The 22,230-nt window shown below is 46.0% G+C and overlaps 1 protein-coding gene across 1 annotated transcript in view; it reads right to left on the minus strand.

Annotated features, from left to right (window-relative positions):
* The window catches only part of AOPEP (aminopeptidase O (putative)), a 372,310-nt gene that overhangs the window by 147,401 nt on the left and 202,679 nt on the right, over nt 1-22,230 (minus strand). The window contains 2 exon segments of the mRNA XM_082401307.1: nt 1,083-1,189; nt 5,668-5,857. Of these exon segments, the coding sequence (XP_082257433.1) occupies nt 1,083-1,189; nt 5,668-5,857 (297 nt within the window).

Below are 22,230 nucleotides of genomic sequence, written 5' to 3' on the forward strand. Positions count from 1 at the left end.
TGGCGCTGGGTGGGGAAGACAGGGCTCCCGGCTCCGGCTTTCCTAAACAATGGATGAGTCAGCAGACGCCAGCGGTTAGCGTGCGAGAGAGGACTTCTCCGTGGGAAGAGCGGCCGCACCCTGCGCTGCCGTGCTGCACAAAAGACTGGCGAGCCTCGCTGGGGTCAGGCTGGGCTCGGCATTCCCCTCAGACTTTGGCCTCAGTGGGCAGTCCTACGGAGAGGGATGTTTATGTAAAAACAAACAACAACAGGACCGGTCCAGGCAGGCTTCTACCCAGGCGGTAGACTGGCCTTCAGAGCTGCCATCTAAAATGAGGGGTGATCCCCGGATGGCTGCCTTCCCACCTGTCTGACGGCAGATTCCAAAGGCTTGGCTCCAGTCAAGAGGGGACAGGATGAAAGCTTCTGTTGCCATAGCAATCACAGTGCTCCTGGGGCCGAGGCTCAAGGTTTCAGATAAACAACTATTTACAGAAGTGGAGAAAAAACAAGCAAACAGAGAAGGACAAAAAAAAAAATGGGAACATGGCAAGAAGTAACCCTACCAGTGCTGCAAGACACGCTCTGAAAATACAACACAGGAGCTGAGAGTAGAATCCTCCCACCAGCACAGGAGTGGCCTCCTGCCGGGACACATCCGGAACAAAAGGCCCCATTGACACAAACATCTGTTACTACTAAACACTTAGGAATCAATATTTTCTTAAAAGTTTTTTTTTTCCTTTTGGCTTTAAAGAGTTACTGTCTGCCAGGCTACCAGACCCTAACCTTCTCCAAGTCCACAGCCACCACATAAAGTAACTATTAGAACTTCAAATGAAGAATTTGGTCCCGGAAATGGCCTTGTGCTAGTTTTTTCCTGAACAGAGACACCAGGAAAACGTCAGAAGGCAAACCCAAACCCACACCCTGAAAGACTTAAAACATAACAATCACATCCCTGGGAAGATGAGTAATCTAGCCCAATTTAATTTAAAAAGGAAACACAGCAGATTTAAGAGATGGCCTGGACGTGCCTTGCAGGAAAGGAGGAGCGTGATGGGGAGGACCGGAAGGTAACGGGATCACGTAGGGCTTTACCTCAACACCTGCATATCCTCCGGGGAGTTCCGCACCTCGTCCTGGAGGCGACGCCAGCGCAGGCAAGCCCTCAGTTCCTGCTGCTCCTGGGCCTCGTCGGGGGCCAGCTGCTTGGAGCACAGACACACAAACACAGACGCTCAGGACACAGTCACTGTTGTCCTCCCGCGGGGTCAGAGCCACCGCTGGAGCAGCTGGCTTTGTTTCAGGGGGGATGGCACAGACAGTCCCCGCCGCACCTTGCGCCCCATCAGAAAGGGCCTCTTAGGTCCTCAAACAAAGACCCAGCCCGCACGCCTGTGCTGCCTGTTTGGGAGGTGCCCCCTGGCCCCGGAACCTCCCCCTGCTCCCTCACCTCCACCCCTGGCCTGGAAAGAGCAGACCTCCCTAGGGAGCCATTTCCACTCTGATCCCATCCAGCCTTTTCCTGCTTTGTCTTCTTGCACAGGGTGGGAAAGGTCCTCTCCATTTACCTCCTACTTTTCCCAGCCCTCAGTTTTGTTAAGGGCTGTTTACAGTGCAGCCAGCTAATGCAACCCAGATGATTCCGTTTGCATATAACCAGAAAGAGTGCACTGCCTGGACTGACTCTTGTGGGGGGGAAGGCCATCGCACCCTGCCCTACTGGTCAGAATTGGCTGCTGTCACTCGATGTGCTCACAAGGCCCCATGGCTGTAACCCCACAAGGGAGGGCAGCAGAGCATCCACCGGGGAGGGAACTGCCAGTGTCTACAGGCATTTCTGGGAATTAAAGGTCCCTAATAGTTCCCCCAACAGATATTTACTGATTCTCTGCTAGGCCCTGAGGACATCATGGACACAGCTCTGAACGTGAGGAGTCCAGGGAGACAGATAAGCACAGTAACCATCAGAATTCAGTGACGGCAGGGGTTAAGGAAGAACCCAGATGCCACCTGGCCAGCCAGGGTGGTCAGAAGGCTTTCCTGAGGAGGTGTTCCCCAGGGAAAGCAGGAGCCAGCCACGGGAGGAGGAATTTCAGGAAGATGGAAAGCATGTGCAAAGCTCGTGGGGCCTGGAAAGAGTGTGAAATGTTTTAAAAATGGTGAGGGTTAGGGTCAGGCAGGGAGCAGGCTGCCAGCCAGGGAGGGACAGAGGTGCCAAGTAGCTAGCAGAGGCCAGGTGATCAAGACACTGTGTGTGTCCTGTTGTCGTGGACTGAGTTATGTCCCCTTCCCCAGCAAAAATCATATGTTGAAGCCCTAATCACCACTGTGACTGTATTTGAAGATAGGGCCTTTAAGGAGGTAATTAAGGTTAAATGAGTTCAAAAGGATGGGGCCCTAATCTAATAGGGTTGGTGTCTTTATAGGAAGAGGAACAGACACTAAAACTCTCTCTCCATGTGTGCACTGAGGAAAGGCCATGTGAGGACACAGTGAGAAGATGGCCCTCCCCAAGCCAGGGAAGAGAGGCCTCACCAGAAACCAAGCCTGTCAGCACCTTGGTCTTGGACTTCCAACCTCCCAAACTGTGAGAAAAACAAGTGTCTGTTGTTCAAGTCTCCTGGTCTGTGGTACTTTGTTATGGCAGCCCGAGCTGACTACGACAGCTGTGAAGGAGTTTAGACTTTCTCCAAGTTGATGACAAGTTATACGATTCAACTTGCCACTAACTCAATTCACCTCTCCCTACAGAATGCCACTCTGAGAGGAATGTGGGTTTCTATCTCCTTGTTCAAAGATTTCTCACTCCCCTTTGCTGTACTTGCTAATGCTCGGTGCTGCACAGTGCAGTCTCCTGGGCAGCAAAGCAACACCACCCTCACACCCTGTTCAGTGATGAAATGACCTGCTGATTGGGAGTCCCGTGAGGCAGCCCACCCTTTCCTGCCCCAAGGAGCACTCCTCTCCTGCTTGGGAGGCTTGCTGTGAACACTTGTCAGGGACCACCAGCAGCTCAGTCTAACTCAACCTTCAAGGAAGGGGCCAGAGCAATGGATGTACTCTGGAAATGTTTCCAAACTTTGTGCTGGTTCTAGAATGGCCACTTCGCTTCAGCAGTGTCCATGTTTTCACGTATTGAAGACTTACTGCATGTACCTTAAAGGATGATGAGGTGGATTGCCCCCTACTCCAGGTTAAGAGAAAAGGAGGGATAGAGAAACTTCAAATCCTACATTCCCTTTGAGGCCCACAAGAAGTCACCTCCTCCAAGAAGGCTTTCTGGATTTTCTCATACCCAGCCTCTTCTACCTGTGAACTCCCACAATATTTGGTGTTTACCTCTCTTTTCTAACTTATTTTCTTCTTCCTTCTACTGTGTGCTTTCCTTATCTTCAAAATTAGACTCTGACCTCTTTCAGAGCAGCGTTGTAGTCTTATCCTTTTACCCCTACAGATCTAGCACAGAATGGACACATGGAAGTTGTGCAGCTGTGAGAAGCAGCCAAGCCAGCATCGTGCCTTTTTTGGTAGAGACAGATGTAAGGTAGGGCAGCTGGAGGGAGGACACAAGCAAAGAGATTCCAGGGGGTACAGGCAAGGGGAAGGACAAAGGGGGAGTGCTCTTTGGGGATTCAGGAGATAAAGGACAGAGAGATGATCATCAGATGCCTGACATACACTCACGATTATGAAGAATAGCATAAATCTGATTGTCTCAGGATGGAAGTACCTCAGGGAAGTGATGGTGAAAGAGGCGCATTTACACTAAACCTATTTAATCCTTGCTGAATGCCTACTATGTGCAAGGTAGTGGCAAAATCAAAGAGGAAGAGAACAAGAAAGGAGAACTGGTATTTCTTGAACACCCTCCACGTGTCAGGCACTGTGTTAAGCTCATTCACACACTATCCCTTTCATTCTGCAAGGTTAAGCATTCCTATACCCATTTTATAAATGAGGAAACTGAGGCTCAGGGAGGCTAACAGTTAACCTACTGTAAACAGCAAAGCTGGGATTCCAAGTCTGGTCTGACTCCAAACCCAGCCCCTTTGCTCGAGAATCTTCCAGGTGGCCTCTCTCCACAGGATTCTTTGTGGAGGGGGACACAGCTATGCACGCTGCTAGCTCTACAGCCAAGGTGTGAAAGGGGGAGGATGAGTAAGACACAGTGCCACTTTGAAAGAGGTCACAGTCTAGTCATGACGATAGAAAGAAGAAGAAAAAAGTGAGAAAAAACAGGTGAGTAAATACAAATACAGTGGAAATCCGAAGTTTCTAGAAGAGTATTATTGAACTGTGAGTGAGATGAACAGTCTGGGCTATCAAGGGAAGGTGACCTTGAGCTGCTAGTGAAAGATAAATAGGACTTCAACAGGCAGAAGGAACTTGAACAAAATCATGCAGATATGCACAAACTTGGGAATTTCAGAAAAAGTCAAGTAGTCCAGTGTGTAGAGATGGTAGGGAACAGAAGTAGCCAAATATTAGAAATTAGAAAATAAGCAGGAAGCCGGTTAGCTGCCGTATCTTCCTTATTGCTGGTGGCTAATTCTTTAAAGTTGAGGTTGTAAAAAACAATAAAAACCAAAGCTCACAGATCCATAGAACAGACCGGTGGTTGCCAGAGACAGGGGTCAGAAAGTGGAAGAAGTGGGTGAAGGGGTCAAAACGTACAATCTTCCAGTTTTAAAATAAACAAGTCTTGGGGATGTAATATACAGAAAGGTGACTATAGTTAATAACACAGTATTGCATTTTTGAAAGTGCTAAGAGTAGATCTTAAAGATTTCATCACAAGAAAAAAAATTGTAACTATGTAAGGTGACTAATGTTAACTAGGCTTGTGGTTATAATTTCACAATGTATACAAACATAGAATTATTATGTTGTACACCCAAAACTAGTGTAAGGTTATAGGTCAATTTTACCTAAATTAAAAAATTTTTTTTAATAAAAATAAAGTTAAAAAAAAAAAGTTGAGGTTGTAAACTGGGAGTGTGTTGACTAGGTCTGGCCTCGGTGTATGTTTGGTTTGCATATTTTTTAAATTAGTAAATTTCACATAAAAATCCAGAGTCATAATTTCCTTTAAAAAACTAGTCCAGGTTGTATTGAGCCCTCCTTTCAGCATGACAGCAATCGGTTAGAGCTGAGGAGAAGCTTCCGGTTTGCCACAGTCCTTACCATTCCCGAATCTATAACACCAACTGCTTCATTCTTTATTACTTGCCAGCAGACATCTGAGATCATGACTCCTGATTTAAAATTTCATCTCATTATTTAATAAAACAAAACACACCACAACCATACCACAAAAGAGTGCTTGAGTATGCACAGCACCACCTTTTCTTCAAGTCTTTGCTCAAATGTCCCCTTATCAGAGAGCTTCTCTGATAAGCACCTTCTAAAACAGCACTAAACCTACCTCTCTCTATCCGGCTTCATTTTCTTGACACTACTCATCACTACATGTTAAAGATGTAGTCGTTTATCTGTTCTCTCTCTCATCGCTAGACCATGAACCCCGTGGGGAGCAAGGACTCTCCTGCCATTTATAAAGCAAATAGAACAAGTGCCTAAGTGCATAATGAGCACTCAATACCTATCTGTTGAATGAAAGGAAGACTCTGAGTTGAACTTGACTCTGGGTAGTGAAATGCTTAGCGCACTTGAAACCTACCTGCTGCGCCTTGGCCCAGAATACATCTTCCAAGTGAGTGGCGAACCCTTCACTGAGCCACTCTTCCGTCCAGTCTCGGGCCCCGATAGCCAGGCCAAACCAGGCATGAGCAATTTCATGGCAGAGACGGGTCCCACAGAGCTGGCTCATTCCAGTCAAGGTGCTCTGAGAGAGGAAGACGAGGTGTGGGCTGTGGATCATGGGGGAGAAAACACACACAGTCTTATCAGGGCCTGTCCTCATGGCTGCCCCCAGGGCTGGCTTTCTCAGCCCTGCCAGCCTGTTATTATCTTGTGCATGCTAGATCACGACCAATAGGCTCGCAGCTTAGATGCTTTTAGAAATAAATAAAGTGGCAGTTTAAGTTCCTGGCAGCGGTTCAGGTTGCCTTTTCTGCCAAGCAGTCGTCTCCGTCATCAAGCAGCTATTACCTGTAATAAGCAACCTGCACCGAGGTTTTACACTGAAGAAATTACAAGGTGATGGAAGCACTTACCCTGAAATCTGGACTGTAAAAGAAGAGCAGGTGTGAGAATGTGAAGCCCATGCTGTCGAGACAGTGATCAAAGAAGACCCTTCAGCCAAAAAATCCGAGCAGCTTACAAACAAAGTGAGAAGTCATGCAGAAGGACGGGAAAAGCCGAGAAGAATGGAACCAAACATTTTCTGGTTCAGACTGAGGGTGGTTACAGAGGCAACAAACTCCTAGGTGCCATGAGTGGGTGAGGTTTCAAGAGACTCTGATAAAGGCTGAGTCTGTGTGAGGCCGAGATTTTCAAAGGTATCTTCTATCTATAGATGCTTATACGTTCCCATGACATAAAACTAGGCAGAGAGAGAGAGAAGGGAATTAACTCACTCAGGTGTGCAAACGGTTCCAGGGCTGGCACCAGCCAGGGAGATTTATCTAATCTCATTTCCCACACCTTGTTTTAAAACCCCAAATACCATGATTAGAATTGCATTGATGAAATGGGAAGAAGGGAGGCTGAAGAGAGAAGAGGCAAAGGAAATACCTCCTGTGCTTCCACCTTCGGTATTTCTCATTTATCCAGGACTTGTTTACCATCTTATGAATGAAGAATTTGCTCTTTAAAAAAAAGAAATCTCTCCTCCATCGATTGAACAAAAGCAGTCGTGAAACCTTCCAAATTAAGAAGCTGTACACACTGGTTCGTTCCTTCAAAAGCCATGCATTTGCCATCGTGTGGGCTCTGCACAAGCCAGGACGGCTTGCGGTTTTGTCCTCTGCCCCCACGGCCGCCAGTAGAGAAAACCCCACCTGTATTTGCCTTGCAGAGCATCGCCCGTTCCGCTCAGAGAGCTCAACTGAAAGCGCGGGAGTCATGTGTGCCAAAACAGGCAGCTTTCATGTGAAATAATAACAGGGCAGGCGCACAAATGAGAAGGTGTCCGCCAGGATCCCGGCAGAGTCCACCAGAAACGCCAGGAATTAAAAGTGTAGTTGGGGCATTTAGGATACAAAGGTGTGATGCAATGTGCAACAACAGAAGTTCAGAGCACTAACTCAGGAAAAAAAAAAAAAAAAACAAAAACGGAAGGAAGGAAGGCAGACAGGAAGGAAAGGGAAAAGGGTGAGAGGGAGGGAAGGAGGGAGGGAGGAAACAGAGGCCCAGGAGCTAAACTTCCTCTTCCTGAGAAAGTCACCCCATGGAGAAGACAAACTGCGAAACCTGGCATTTTCAAGTAAATGACCCTTTGCTCTGGCATGTGCAGCACTGCAAAGAAAAGCCACAGAAATGTACCAAGTAAATAACATTCCAGACATACTGCTGGCAGCACTTCACCCTTTTGGCTAAAGCAAAACAGAAGCAACTTCAGGCTTTGTAAACAGGCTCACAGACAGCCTGCGCTGGAAAGGTCTGCTGGCCAGAGACCCAGACGGTGCACACGCAGTTACAGAGACGGTACGGCTGAGCCGACCCCGCAGCCCAAGAAGCGTACACACGCTGATGACTGTGACATGGCAGCGAGACTGTTCACGAAGAAAAAGGCTGCCCTGTCCACAGCGACCTGCTCGCTGCTTTGTCCCAGTGTGGAAGCCGAGCCAGGCCCTTTTATGCAAATATCAAAGTCTGCAAGGGCCTGAAGGAATGCACAAAAGCAGCTGTGTGTGGGGGGATGGCATTTCATTTTCCTGTCCTGTAATTTTTCCCCTTCAACAGTCTTTGTTGTCTCCACCAGACCTCCTTCCCCACCTGTCAGTACTTTGGAGATACCACTCTGGCCTTGGTTGGGCTCAGGACAGACCCTGGCATTGCTGGAATGGTGCCTAAATTCCCACTTCCCATCCTCAATACTTTCTTCCTAGCCAGGGAGAAATATATTTCCTCCTCTCTTCTGAGAAAGACCAAAGCTTAAACTTCCTCCTAGATTGGAGGATGTGCGTTTCACTTGATATAAATGACCCTGTTATCAGTGGAAAACATGACCTTCTCCCTGAAAAGCAATTTTCCAGTTGAGAACCAGACCCCAAATCCTCCTGCAGCGGAGTTTGTCGTCTAAGGTTGGGTTTTACCTGTGGATCATAGCTTCTATGAGGGAAATAGGTTCTTTCTTAAACTAAATTAAAAACACAGAGTACGGTTTTGATAACCTTTCTCAAGGGTTATTAACAACAAAATTCTGGCATAAAAGGACCAATAGAATTTTTTTTCAAGGAGAATATCTTCCTCTCTTTTTGAACCTAAATGTCAGGATTTTTCATGTTAAGTAGAATTTTTAAACTGCTTTTTCCAACAATGAATGAAGAAAGGTATAATGCTCTTAAACTCACTTCAAGGAATAATATTAAATATTCCTCTACCAGCAGATAATCTCCTTCATGCCCACCTTCAAAACAAAACGAATGTTTAGAATTTTCTACTCCTACCTTACACTTGATTTATAAGTTTTACCCCTGGGCTCCTCACACTTTCTGAGTTCTCAGAATCTTATTCATGGTCCTAATCAGCCAGCGGGGCACCAGCCTTCATTCTGACAGGCCCTATTTGAAAACGGGTTTTCTTTTTTCTTTTTCCTTTTTCCCCTGAAAGGGCCTGTGTCAACTGCCTCTACAAATGCCAAATTGTTGATTCATCATCGTTACAGAGGACAGAAGATAATCACTTCAATGACATCTTCATCCTAAAGAAGGTTTTTGGTTTTGGTTTTGGTTTTTTTTTTTAAATCACAGAGTTGATCATTTTTTCTCAAATAAGAGATGGGTGGGAAAGTAATATTTTCAACTCTCAAAAAGTACAAGCCCTCTTGTTTGTATTCTCCATCATAAATTCTCTTTCACTGCAAGTGATCTAGGAGGCCAGCGGGGCAGAGCAGGGGGCTGGGCAGAGCGACAGCAGGACACGTGTTCTCCTTCTTTCCCAGGAGACCACCAGCAGCGGGGCTGCCTCCTGACAAAGGCCACGTGGTACTGTCTGTCTGCCGCCTTGCCCCTCAAGATTAAAAATATCATTTCTGGTCTGAAAACAGTTTCTCAAGATTGTTCCTAAAAGCTACCTCCCCACCCAGATTAGAAGGCTGTGTCAGTTCATTTAAAACATGCTTCTAGCAGAGGAGGAAGGAGTGCCTTCATTACGCGGGAGCTGCTCCAATCCTTCGGGAGGAATTCAATTTGGAGCGGAAATGGGGAATTTCATCAGATCTTAAGCAGGGGCTGGAGTGTGATTTATTTCTGCTTTGTCCAGGGAGACGTGACCAGCGTGGCCCACCTTGCTGCTCAGGGAGAGGTACAGCACTGGGGGCTCCAGCCCTGCAGGCTGCAGGGGGACCAAGAGGACAGGAAATTGCTTTTGGTTAAGGACAAGAAGAGCTCCAGGCCACCCCTCCATTATACTGGAGCAGATCCCAACTCCCCTCAGGGGGAGCAGATTCACTTTTTGTACAGATCCTTGGAGGTTTGTCCAGGAAACAGACACATATTCATCAAGTTTGAACTTCTTATGGGTTCAAAGGTTTTCACAATCTCAACAACACGTGGAGCCCAATAGCCCATTATAGAGGGGAAAGAAGAACAAACAAAGAGGGGAACTCAGGCTCCTGTACTTTCAGACTTAAACTGGAGAGTTCTAAGGGCCTCATAATCATGTGAAAGCAACTTTTACTTGCATGACTTAATTACTTGCAAACTTAATTTGGATAACTGAAAGGTAGACTCAGAGTAGTCTGGGGCAATCTGAAAGGGAGGACAAATCGTAGTTAGCTGTCCCTTAGACTCAGGACATGCTTTCTCTTCCTCTGTAAGGTGTGATGTGATTTGTGCCAGTACCTCACTCGGTGCATTTAGAAACCAAATGCTCGGCTCCGGCCCCTTCACCTCTGCAATGAAATCCCTTAGCCCCGCTCCCCAGTGCAGTCTAAGGTAGGGGACGTGTCTGTTGTCCCAAAGGCAAAGGGATGGTCCAGATGACCTGGAGGGCCCCTGCTCCCCTCTGGCTCTGAGACTGCTCAGTGGAGACTAGTAACCTTCCCTTTGCTCCATCAGGCATCCCGCGCTGTGGCCACATGTTGTAGTCTTAAACTGGCGCCTTAGGAGATACGGGGATATGGGCCTTTCGGTAGCCTGAGGGGGAAACCAGATCTAAAAACTGGAAGAAAACTTACTACAGCGGATCAACACAAGGATCTAGGTTTGAGAGAAAAAGCTAGTGTTAGTTAGTATATGTTTTCCTTTAAAAATTCTAAATAGCGGGACTTCCCTGGCGGTCCAGTGGTTAGGACTCCGTGCTTCCACTGCAGGGGGCCCAGGTTGGATCCCTGGTTGGGGAAATAAGATCCCGCAGGCCATGCAGCACGGCCAAAAAATAAAAAATAAAAACTCTAAATAGCAAAGAGGCAGTAAAACATCTACTCACTTATCTAAATGAATTTTGGCTAAAACTGCCAACATGGCTATAGCAGAGAGTGACTGAGGGGAGGCCCCAGGGCCAGAGACCTCTACCAGAAACATATGCTCCTTTAAAAGACTCAAATGCTTGAGTATTTGCTATGTGCTAGGCACTATATTTTACGTACATCATCTCAGGAGATAGATTTTATTATCAGCACCATTTTACAGATGATGAAAGTGAGGCACAGAGAGGTAAAATGACTAGCTCAAGGTCACACAGCTGGTAAGTAATGGAGCTGGTATTTCCATTCACACAATCTTGACCCTGAAGTCCTACTCTGCCCCACTCTGCCCAGGGTCACTGGGTTTAGACCTGTGGCTTCAGGGCTCCCATTCCTCTGTGCCAGCTTAAGCTGGTGGTACAATGCTCACTGTTCTCCCTGGTGCTCCGTCATCAGAGTCCACCCAAGGGGAGCGACCAGCCACACTCCAGGACCCAGCTAGCACTGACCGGAGGTTATCAGACCTTGTGATCAGCAAAGCTTCAGCCTCTTTCTGGTGAGAAGGAAGGTAGGGAAGGAAGGGAGAGGGGAGTATCACTACTCCTCTGGTGAAGCCCCCCCAAAAGCCTAAATTCCTGAATGCAACACCATTCTTCCTAACCCTGTCCTATGCCAGGTCCCTTGTGGGCCACTGCAAGGGGATGCTTAGACAAGCAGATGCAAGGGTCAGTCCCTAGGGTACAATTTCAGGAGCCCAGGAAGGACAACATGCCAGACTGCCTACTGCCTCTCCCCAGCCTCTACCTCCCACCCACTTTTGTTAAAGCCTGACTTTTCTTTTTCCTGAAGAGACATTATTTTTTATAGCAGTTTTGGGGTCACGGCAAAATTAAGCAGAAAGTACAGAGACTTCCCATATGCCCTGCCGCCACACACAGCCTCCTCCTCTATCAACCTCCCCCATCAGAGTGGTGCGTTTGTTGTTACAGATGACAAATCTACATTGATGTATCATTACCCGGGGTCCGTAGCTTACATTAGGGTTCGCTCTTGGTGCGGTGCAGTCTGTGGATTTGGACAAATGTATAATGACGTGTATCCACCATTATAGTATCATACAGAGTAGTTTCACTGCCCTAAAAATCCTCTGATTTTTTTTTTTTTTTAAAGAAGAGATGGTTTAAAGCAGATCACAAACTCAAAGGACTACAGGAGCCAAGAAGATAACAAAATGAGGGGGGTGGATAACTCAGTGGAGGGAGTAGAAAAAAGATGAGAAAGTAGACAAAGAGGTGGGGGGGGGGGTAGACAGGAGATGGGAAAGTAGATGATGAGATGAAGGAAGTAGGTAAGATGGGCGACGCTGGTAACAAAAGTCAGGAAGTAGATAACAATAGAGGGAAGTGGGTAAGGAGATGGGGAAGTAGATAATGAGAGGTGCGGAAACAGATAAAATGAGGAAAGCACATAACAAAAGGTAGGAAGTAGATGACAAGATGGAAGTGGAGAACAAGATGAGGGAAGTAGATAACGAGATTAGGGGAGTGATAACAATATAAGGAAATAGGTAACTACAGGAGGAAAGTAGGAAACAATGGGGGAAGTAGACAACACATTTAAAAAACGTTTTGCCAAAGCAAACCAACCTATGGACAGAAGCTACAAGTTTATCATCTCAGGTTTGAAGCAGTTATCTTAGGAGGAGAAGCGCATGGCCTCATGGCACGTTGAGGTGTAACATCTGGATCCCACCAGGTTCCGCATGGCTGCTCACAGAAAAGAGGGAAAGGCCCCAAAGCTGAGCACGGATGACAGTTGGGAGGAGAGAGGGGGCTCCTCCTGAGGTATAAGGAGGGGGAAAGTGGTGCCGCTGGGGACACCGAAACATTTTTGCCAGCTTCATAATTTTGTTGAGTGCTGGCCTTGGCCTACTGTTAAGAGAAAAAATTAATAGCATGGCGATGACAAAACATGGAGACCACCTCTGACTCTAGAAAACAGAGACCGCCTTTGGTGGACTGCTTAGCTAGCGATAAGCAGAGCCGTAAGCAGAGCGGACACTTCACTTCTGCATGCAGGCATCGTCCCTAGAGCTGGATTTCTAGATCTCAGTCCTGCGTGCTAAGTGAAGGCAGCCCCGGCACTCGATGATTAGTAGTTGGCTACACCTAACTCAGGCTACCCTGCCCGAGGAAGGTGGCAGGGTTGGCATCTCATGGTTATGCTCGCCTAAGAAGCTAAATAAAGCTTCAAGTGGATGTCTCAGGTTTTAAAGCTAAAGATTCAGAGACAAAAACCAGTATTTGATTGAATTTTCCAACTCTAGATTTGGACTCCTTTCTTTCTGAATCTTAAGGTACATGTTCAACCTAAGGAGTCTCTTGATTCTCATAGAGGAGAACAAAGAATTAACTTTTTTTTTTTTTGGAAGTTACTGAACACTCTGGTGTTTTGGATACCAGGGGCACACCCATACCCAACTATATAAACAATATTTATTGTAGCTGAAGAGGTCTTTTGAATCATCTCTAAATGAGTTATGAACTGAGAGCTGTGCATTTTCTGCAGGATCTGGAGAACTCTTCTGGTAAGTAATTACCAATTAAAACATGTTGGCAGCCTCCACTGGAGCACATGGATGACAAAATGTGATTCTCTCTGCTCCCTCACCCCCGCCCCTGCTCCCGGCCTCCCCAACCAGGGTGATGATGTTTGTTCCCATAAAGAGAGCTAATAAAATTAGCCTCTACCATGATACAGGGAAAATCTTTATTTAATAAAATAATGCATTTTGCTTCATTCCCAGAACAGCAATAATATGGCGCAACTGAGAACCATCATAGCTCATCCAGTTGGTTTTTCGCTGCGTGTACAAGTCTGTCATTTGTGGCCATGTGGAAGCTTGGAAAGCTGCTTCATGAAGGGAGACGTTTGGGCAGCTTGCACCACCCGCAGTAAGAGCAGTGCGGTTATGGGTTTCCTTTGAAATACAGTGCAAGCACTCTCTGGACCCACAAATCAAGTCTAAAGAAAGAAATGGTGGGAATTCCCAAAGAGTACTCAGAACTTTAATTGGTGAGGGGGCCATCAGTTGCTTCCACAACGGAGAGCAAGCATCCGTGGCCCAGTCAGGCAATCTGGGGATCTGAAAACTCAAGATGTAGTCAGAAATGTGTTTAAGTGTTGTGCTGGGGGCTGGTGAAGGCACACATGAAGCACAAAGGCTGGTCGTTACAGCCATAGGCCTGGATACAGCAGGGCACTGGAGGCTGAGAGGATGAGCCCTGAAAGCAGATGCTGGTGTGGAAGGACGCACGAGTTTCCTCTGCCAGGAAACAGTTGACCACTGTCAACTAGCTTTCAAAGCAGGAGGTTACTTTGGGTAGGAACAAGCACTAGAGCTGCCTTAGGGCTTAGGGTGTCAGAATCAGTTCTATCACGAAATCAAAGTTGGATCTAGGATAAGAGAATTGAAGGAAGCTGAGTTCAAGTATTCCCTGACGGTTGGAATGATGGTGGTGAAGAAAAAGGAAAGGAAAAATAAAGTACTGATGACAGTAAACTCTTAGACTTTGCTTACCCTCTCTCAGGCACAATTCTAAGGACTTTATGTTCACTAACTCATTCAATTCTAACACTAACCCTGTGAGGGAGATATTATTATCACCGTTTGACACACAAGTAAACTAAGCCACAGAGAAGTTATACTGCTTGTCCAAGATCCCATAGTTAGTATGTGTCAAAGCTGATTCAAATACAGGCAGCCTGGCTCACGTGCATGTTTTGCTTGATCCACATCAGCGTGTTTCAGAATCACCTAAAGGTAGGTTGCTAGACAAATACTAGACACTCAGTTAAATCTGAATTTCATATAAATAACTAAAAATTTTTTAGTGTGTGTCCCATGCAGTATTGCTAAACCTGGCAACCCACCTGGAGGGCTTGTTAAAACAAATCATGGGGCCCACACCTCCCAAGAGTCTGATTCATAGGCTTGGGTGGGGCCTGAGATCTGCATTTTCTATGAAGTTTCCAGGTGATGCTGGTGTTGCTGTTCCAGGGACCACACTCTGAGAGCCGCTGATCTACATCTTGACAGATGCATTTTTAACTTAAAAAAAAGAAATCCATCACCAAAATTTATAAATAGGAAGATTTCACCTAGAAATCCAGATTTTCTAATTTTATTTAAAATTTGAAAGATATGACCTCACTAGGCTCACATTCTTAGGTAGTAACTGCAGCTGAACAGAAGCTGACCCTTTCAGAGGGGGCTTGGGCTCCCCAGCTCCCCATCACTCCCCCTATCTCCCCACCCCTGGCTGACTCCATTTGTCGTTTATAATCATATGTGATTATATGTGCTGCCCTCCACCCCTTTCCTGTAGCAGGATTAAGAGAAAAGTGAAATATTTCTTCTACCCGCATCTCCATCAAAAGTAGGTAGAGAAGACCAAGTGTTTCTTAAAGGATGCTCTGCCCATGCACTCATTTATATTTGCTGCCTGACTCCTTACGGGCATGTGGATTTAACCTCTTGTTTAGTTTTTCTTATGAAAAATTCTACTATAAAACTTGTTCATGGGGCTTCCCTGGTTGCGCAGTGGTTGAGAATCTGCCTGCCAATGCAGGGGACACGGGTTCGAGCCCTGGTCTGGGAAGATCCCACATGCCGCGGAGCAACTGGGCCCGTGAGCCACAACTGCTGAGCCTGCGCGTCTGGAGCCTGTGCTCCGCAACAAGAGAGGCCGCGATAGTGAGAGGCCCGCGCACCGCGATGAAGAGTGGCCCCCGCTTGCCACAACTAGAGAAAGCCCTCGCACAGAAATGAAGACCCAACACAGTCATAAATAAATAAATAAATAAATTTTAAAAATAATCTGTTTGTACTTTTAAAAAAACAAACAAACAAAAAAACTTGTTCATGGCTATAAAATAGTTTAGCAACCCTTGCTTCATGGAGAGAGCAAAGATACAAACTTTAGCCTAGTTCAAGTCAGTCACTACCAATTCCGTATTACTAAGGGTGGAATTTATTGGATTTATTGTATTTTTTAAATCCAAACACAGTTTCAATTATTACTAGCCACTAATGGCTTATAATGAAGGCAGAGCTTGTTAGCTAAGCAAACAACTGGTATGTTTGTTTAAAGTGTAAATAAAGGGAAATTCATGAATTAAATGAATGAATTCGTTGATTGTTCTCCCTGGTCTGTAAAGGAGTATTCAGCTGCCATAATATATATCACCACCTTTTTGCTCGAGTTATCTTTAGCCGGCCAGAGATCTTTCTTAGTGGTTGCTTACAAAGTAAATGTCTCTGAGTTTTTGAAAGTACTCATCCACATCAGTAAGTGCCATTAAGGATAAGGGATCCCCTGGCTCCTGGGGGGTTCATAAATAACTGAGCTTTTAAGAACAATAGCCATATTTCCGAATCTCAATCTGTGACTCCACAAATAGACCAAAGCAGCACACTTGTGGCGATAAAGGGATAATATGCCTCATATTTTCCAGGGTGGTCCTAGAAAGTATGGGACAGATGGTCATTCTCAGAGGTACTGAACTTAACAGCATTTCTCTTTAAAAGGTAATAAACCTCACCAGAAACAAAAATAAACAAATAAAAGCTTTTACTCTCCAAAGTCTCCTAGCTCTAACTAACCTTTTCATTTAAAATTACGAGCACTGCACTTCTTCTCTCCAAATGGAATGCATCAGGTTTACTGGATATCTATAGTTAAATCCCATTTTCCTGGGATGGTTCCCCTGGAGGTGCTCACCATGGTGATAGTGTGTATGTATGTATGTGTGTATGTGTGTGTCTGGTGGGGGGATCAGAGGAATTTCTCTCCTTCTAAATAATTCTTAGTGCCCATGTCCCTGTTTCTGGGTAGTTGCCTTATTTATAGTGAGCTGAAAGGCACCTCAATCCGTTCGGAACGTATTCGGCTTCGAGTAACAGAAAAGACAACGAGTGTTGGCACGCACAAGGCAAGGTCTTTTCCTTTCCTGTAACAAGACCCCTGGAGGAGGGTGGCTGCTGGGGTTGGTTCAGTGACTCAGTGATGTGGTCAGAGCTCTAGGTCTTTCTAGCTTCCCACTCTGCCATCCTTACCATGTTCACTTTCATCCTCATGCTTGCCATCTCACGGTCACAAGTTGGCCACCACAGCTGCAGGCATCACTTTCATGTGCAACCGAGGGAAAAGGGGGAGGCGGGGCTGCAGAGGAGGGGAGCTGTGCCAGCAACATCTATCCCTTTCATCAGGAAAGCAAAACTTTTCCTAGAAAGCCCATATTATATTTCCATTCTTTGGTAACCCAAGCTACAAGGCAGCGTGGGAAAGGGGATCTTTGGCTTTTTCTGATTCTATGGTAGAGGTAGACAGGAAGAAGGGAATTGCTTATGGGGTGCTGGGTTCATCAACCCACAGGGTCAGCTGCAGTACCCTAGTGTAGCCCTCTTTCTCATAAACATGAGAGAGTCATTCTTTGGGTCTTTTAGAATGCAAATACTTTAGGAAGGGATAATATACTAAAATAATCCACACTGAAGTGTTAGTAACATACCATCATATTACATTTTTCTAGACAGGAGGCATTCTGAACATGGGGACTGTGGGATGGGCAAGTCAGCATACTTCGAAGACACATTCTACCTATTTCCCAACTTAACCTGATTCTGGATGACATTTGGACTTTTATTTTACCTTCTGATCCCCCACAAAAGGCCAAAAACCTACTAAAGCTGAAGGCAATATTATATATTATGGTGGTTTTTAAGAACTCAGGCTTTGGAGACAGAGCCCTTACTTTGAGTTGTGGCTCTCCCATCTACCAGCTGCATCACTGTATCAGTTTTCTATGGCTGCTGTGACAAATAACCACAAATGTAGGGGCTTAAAACAACACAGATTTATCATTTTATAGTTCTGTAGGTCAGAAGTCTGACATGGGTCTCACTGGGCAAAAATCTATGCTGTTAGAAGTCAGGACACTGGTCCCTGTGTGTATTAGGTGGGAGGTGACTAGAAGGGGGCACAGGGCTCTTCTGGGGCGTTGGTCACATTCTGCTGGCTTTTTAAAATATTTATTTATTTATTTCCCTTTTTTTTTTTTTTTTTTTTTTTTTGGCCGCGTCGGGTCTTAGTTGCTGCACACGGGATCTTTGTTGAGGCATGCGGGATCTCTTCATTACGGCGTGCAGTCTGCTCAGGTTTCTCTCTAATTGTAGCATGCGGGCTTCTCTCTAGTTGTGGAGTGTGGGTTTTCTCTCTCTAGTTGTGGCGCATGCGCTCCAGGGCGCATGGGCTCTGTAGTTGCGGCACGCGGGCTCTCTAGTTGAGGCGCACGGGCTCAGTAGTTGTGGCACGTGGGCTTAGTTGCCCCGCGGCACGTGGCATCTTAGCGCCCAACCAGGAATCAAACCCGCATCCCCTGCATTGGAAGGTGGATTCTTTACTACTCATCCACCAGAGAAGTCCCACATTCTGTTTCTTGATCAAGGTGCTAGTTATAGAGGTGTGTTCAGTTTGTGAACTTTCAATGAGCTGTACACTTTAAGATGTACACTTTTCTGCATGTATTGTACTTCAATGAAAGTTTAAAAACAAAGAAACACACAAACATAGAAACAAGTATCTTGGGAGGTCTCCATTTTCTCCTTGGAGAATCAAGGCAAAGATTAAGCCAGAGTCTTGTCATTAGGGGCAGAAATGAGACCAGAGACTGGGCTGCCTGCCCCTAGTCCTTCCAGATGAATGTACTCCAGGCCAGTTCCCGTCACTAATTGTACATATATTTTAAGTCTCTTGAGGAAAAGGTTTTTTTCTTTTTTTAAAATTTGCTTTGCCATAGAGTCACATTTCTATTGCAAGTGAAAGGTATCTTGTATCCTTCAGACACACCTGTAAAAACAGAACTGATACTGTATTATATCCATGTCTGCTTCATTTTCTTTCAGACACAGTGGAAAACATGACACAATAATAAACCCCTTTTCTATCCTCGCCAGCTGGAAAATTACGTTATGACTGAAATGACATCATTCAGCTACGACACTGAGCCAGCGGCTGCTCTGAGAAATCAGGGTGAGGCAGTGACAGCATGGATGTGAACGCCACCCAACAACGAATCCCACCCTATTTACTAGCAAATGGTTTTTTTATTGCCATGGCATTTTGAAAATGAAACTGCAGCAGCTATATCATCTGAGGCCATTGATCACTCAACATTCCTTATCTCTGAAACTAACCACATTGGCCAAAACAAAACAACCATGGGAGTAGAAAGAGAGCAATTTTAAGTAACTAGTTCCAAAGGCGGGAGACCAGGGGCCAACGCCAAGGCTCGTGGCTCCCAGGGGGTGATTTAGTGTTCCCTCTATCTCTATCAATTGTTGCTAAAGTGACCTCAAGTAGTAGTGGTAATAACCATATCTATACAATAATGTTCTTTGATATAGAATATTGATGTTCTTCTGTAATATAATATTCTAGGCAAATATAACATCAGGACAAAGCCTTGACCCTCCTTCATCTTTTCAACTTTTCAGGTGAACCATATGAAACTGCTGATATTTGACCATTTCAACCTCCCAAAATGAGCAATTTCACAGGGCTCATCCTATAGACTGTCCCTCCCTCACCCAAGACACTTCGCTGCAGAAACGGCAAGATCTAAGGAAATTCCCATACTTTTCAAGCAACAGAATTAGAAACACCACTGCATCCCACTGTGGAAAAGTACAGATGAGAGGTCCCTGGCAAATGACACTGTGCTGTCCTTAGAAAGAGCTGGACCCTAGTCACTGCCCCAGATCAGTGCCACCTCAGTCCTTTGCCTGCTCAGTGTGAAGCCAGGTGCCTTAGGGTAGAAGTAGATCTTCAAGTCAACAGCAGAAGCAGGAGTGGTCAAAGCAGGGAGGCTGGAACAGCAGTGGCCCCCAAGGATTGGGGGAGGCTGAGTGGATGTGCTGCTGATGTGCCGCATGCTACAAGGCCACCCAAGACCCACGTCTGCACCTGCACACCGGGGTGAACAGGCTGGGCCATTACTGCAGCGAAGCTGGAATCCCAACTGAAGAGTGTGATTTCAGTCGACCAGCCTGCCACAAATGCCTGAGTCAACCCCAGTGGATTAAGCATTACACGGTCCCAGGGCCCAGCGGAGAAAGCACGCTGCTTCAGAGCCACTTCCCCCAAGGCGAACATGTGTACCATATTCGGTTCCAGCTGCCAGGAAGGGCTCCGGGAAAGAGAACGAGTTCATTTTGATGGAGGACTGGAGGTGAGGCGGAAAGGTGAGCGTATAGGGAGAACTATCAAAGGGAAGGAATTAGTCCATAGGGGGCTGGGGATGGGGAGGGGGGTGGGAAGAAGAGCACATCTGGGGCAGGGACACATGGATTCAAAAGCCGGTGCAGAATCCGGCTCATAGGTGGGATAGGGTCTGCAGTGGAGGGACAAGCTAACAGTGAAGTTGGGGAAGGTGTGAGACTGGCTCAGGAATGCCTGGACACTCAATCCAAAAGGCATCTTAGAGACCTGCCCCTCCCCATCCTATACAGGAGAGAACAAAGACCCAGAGACCCAGCTCGTTCATGCCACATGGTGGGAGCTGCCCGCGTGCCACAGCTAAGTCATATCAGACCTAAATCCGCCAGATGGTTTATTCAAAACTGTTTTACAAAATCTTAGTCATAGCAGAACCAAAGGAGACCCCTTGCCTGAAACTGGTGACTCACTCAAGGCTAGAAGCTCACGGCAACTGAGGGCAGAAACCTGTGTTTGCCGCCCTCTGTAGCCACCTTCACAAAAGGCTTCTGAGATGGCTATGACACCGAGTACCAGCAGCTGCTTACTAAGATGTGTACTCGGGCAAGACTTGGCCTTTTCTTCTGCTGACAAAGAGCTACCTTTAAGGAGAGTTTCAACCACCTCAGATACCACGTTGGTTTGTTGTTCACCAGTTTCACTCGGGAGGAGAATGACAACAGACAAGAGAAAAAAACCATTTCACACTATCTTCTAAGTATAACAAGTGTCATATTTTTCCCAGTTGTGTTATTATAATGGTTTACCTAATTGTTTTCAAATTTTCTTTCTTGTTCTTTCATTTTTTTTAAGGCTCTGAAAATTCACCTTTGGGTTGAACACATTTGTGGAAAGAAAGCCTGGCTTAAAGAAAAACCAGACCATGCTGGGGCGTCAATGCACGTAACCTTAACTACAGTGTTTGCTCCTGCAAAGACTATAATGTATGAAATAAAATATTAATAGCCATTACCTCAGTTCTTCTGAGAACAGACCTGAGTCACAGTTTTCACATGGCACGATTTCCGCACATGCGCCTCACCGCGAACACCGCTCACATTACCAGGCGATGGAAGCCTCAAAGTGGGCGAGACCAAGATGACCGTGTGTTTTTATTCCATAATGTCATGGGCAGTGTTGCTTATTTTGGCGACCAAGTTCAGTTCTCCTGAATTTCCCATCTATTACACATTATAAGATGAATCACCTAAACATGTACTAGGAGGGTTGGCAAAATTATTTTTAACTCAGAAAGGAAAATACTGGAATAAGATTAACATCTCTATTATTTATCAGCAGCTAAATTAGCAATCACTCAGCTGAACTCTCTGACATTTGCAAGCATCAAGAGGGCAAAATATTTGTGTGAATGGATGTCTTTCCAACGCCTCGTATTTGTGCGTTGCAAATGGGCATAATTAGAGTTTTAAACTTTGTGTGGGTGCTGTTAAGAATGCTAAAGACATTCAGCTCCCCAGGGGCTTATGTTATGGTAGGTCTGGTTTCCCCTTCTCTCCCTCTGCTTGTCCATTGTCTTCTTGATAAGCTTTGGGTTCTTAGTGGCCTAAAAACCAACTGTTTGACAGTTTTGTGTCTGATGATTATACAGCTGAGTTAAACAAAGAATGAAAGTCAAGTGCCCACCCTAGTACCCGGCACACAGTAAACATGCCACAAATGGTAGTGCCTCCCCCTTACACTCTCGTAGATTGCTAAGTGCTTTCAAGTCTGTGTTTATAAATGATTCTTCAAATCCCCCATGAGATAGTGTAAAGTGAACATTCCGCTTTTATTGGCGGGAGGCCGGGAAGGGGAGGATGGCTAATTTACTCCTTGAGATGGGATCCTGACATAGTCCGAGGCTGGACGGCCGCAGCTTAGCGGTGGGGCTCCTGGGCTAAATTGCTTCTTTAGGTGGCCTGCCACACTGAGGTGTGTTTTTTAAATCTGTGCAATAAAATTTGGTGTGGTTGGAGAGGCGGCGGAAGGGAACCCACCCACAGGCAAATGACGTCAAAAAGCTAAAGGGAAACATTAGGCTTCTCTGTTCTCGAGAAGCTTCTGCTATGTTAAGCAACCTCAGAAGGAAGCCGACTTTCCATTAAAAAACAGCCGCTTTGGCAGTTGTCACAGACAGCCTGGGGTCTATACTTCCCCTCTTAGGAAAAGTGGGGAAAATAATTTTCATAAGTTGGAAAGGAAGAAACCTGGAGTTCAAAGAGTCTTAGAGCTGGACGGGCACTTGATGGCCATTTGATGTAACCTCTACTTCCAAACAAGGAAACTGAGGCTCAGAGCAGGTTGGAGACTGAGCCTCGGCCCTTGGATCTCCAGGGCAACCCACTCTCTATACCACGCTGTCGTCACAAAGCCAACAGTCCGCACCTTTACAGCT

The sequence above is a fragment of the Balaenoptera borealis genome (assembly GCF_965194805.1).
Source record: "Balaenoptera borealis genome assembly, chromosome: 8".
Taxonomy (NCBI): Eukaryota; Metazoa; Chordata; class Mammalia; order Artiodactyla; family Balaenopteridae; genus Balaenoptera; species Balaenoptera borealis.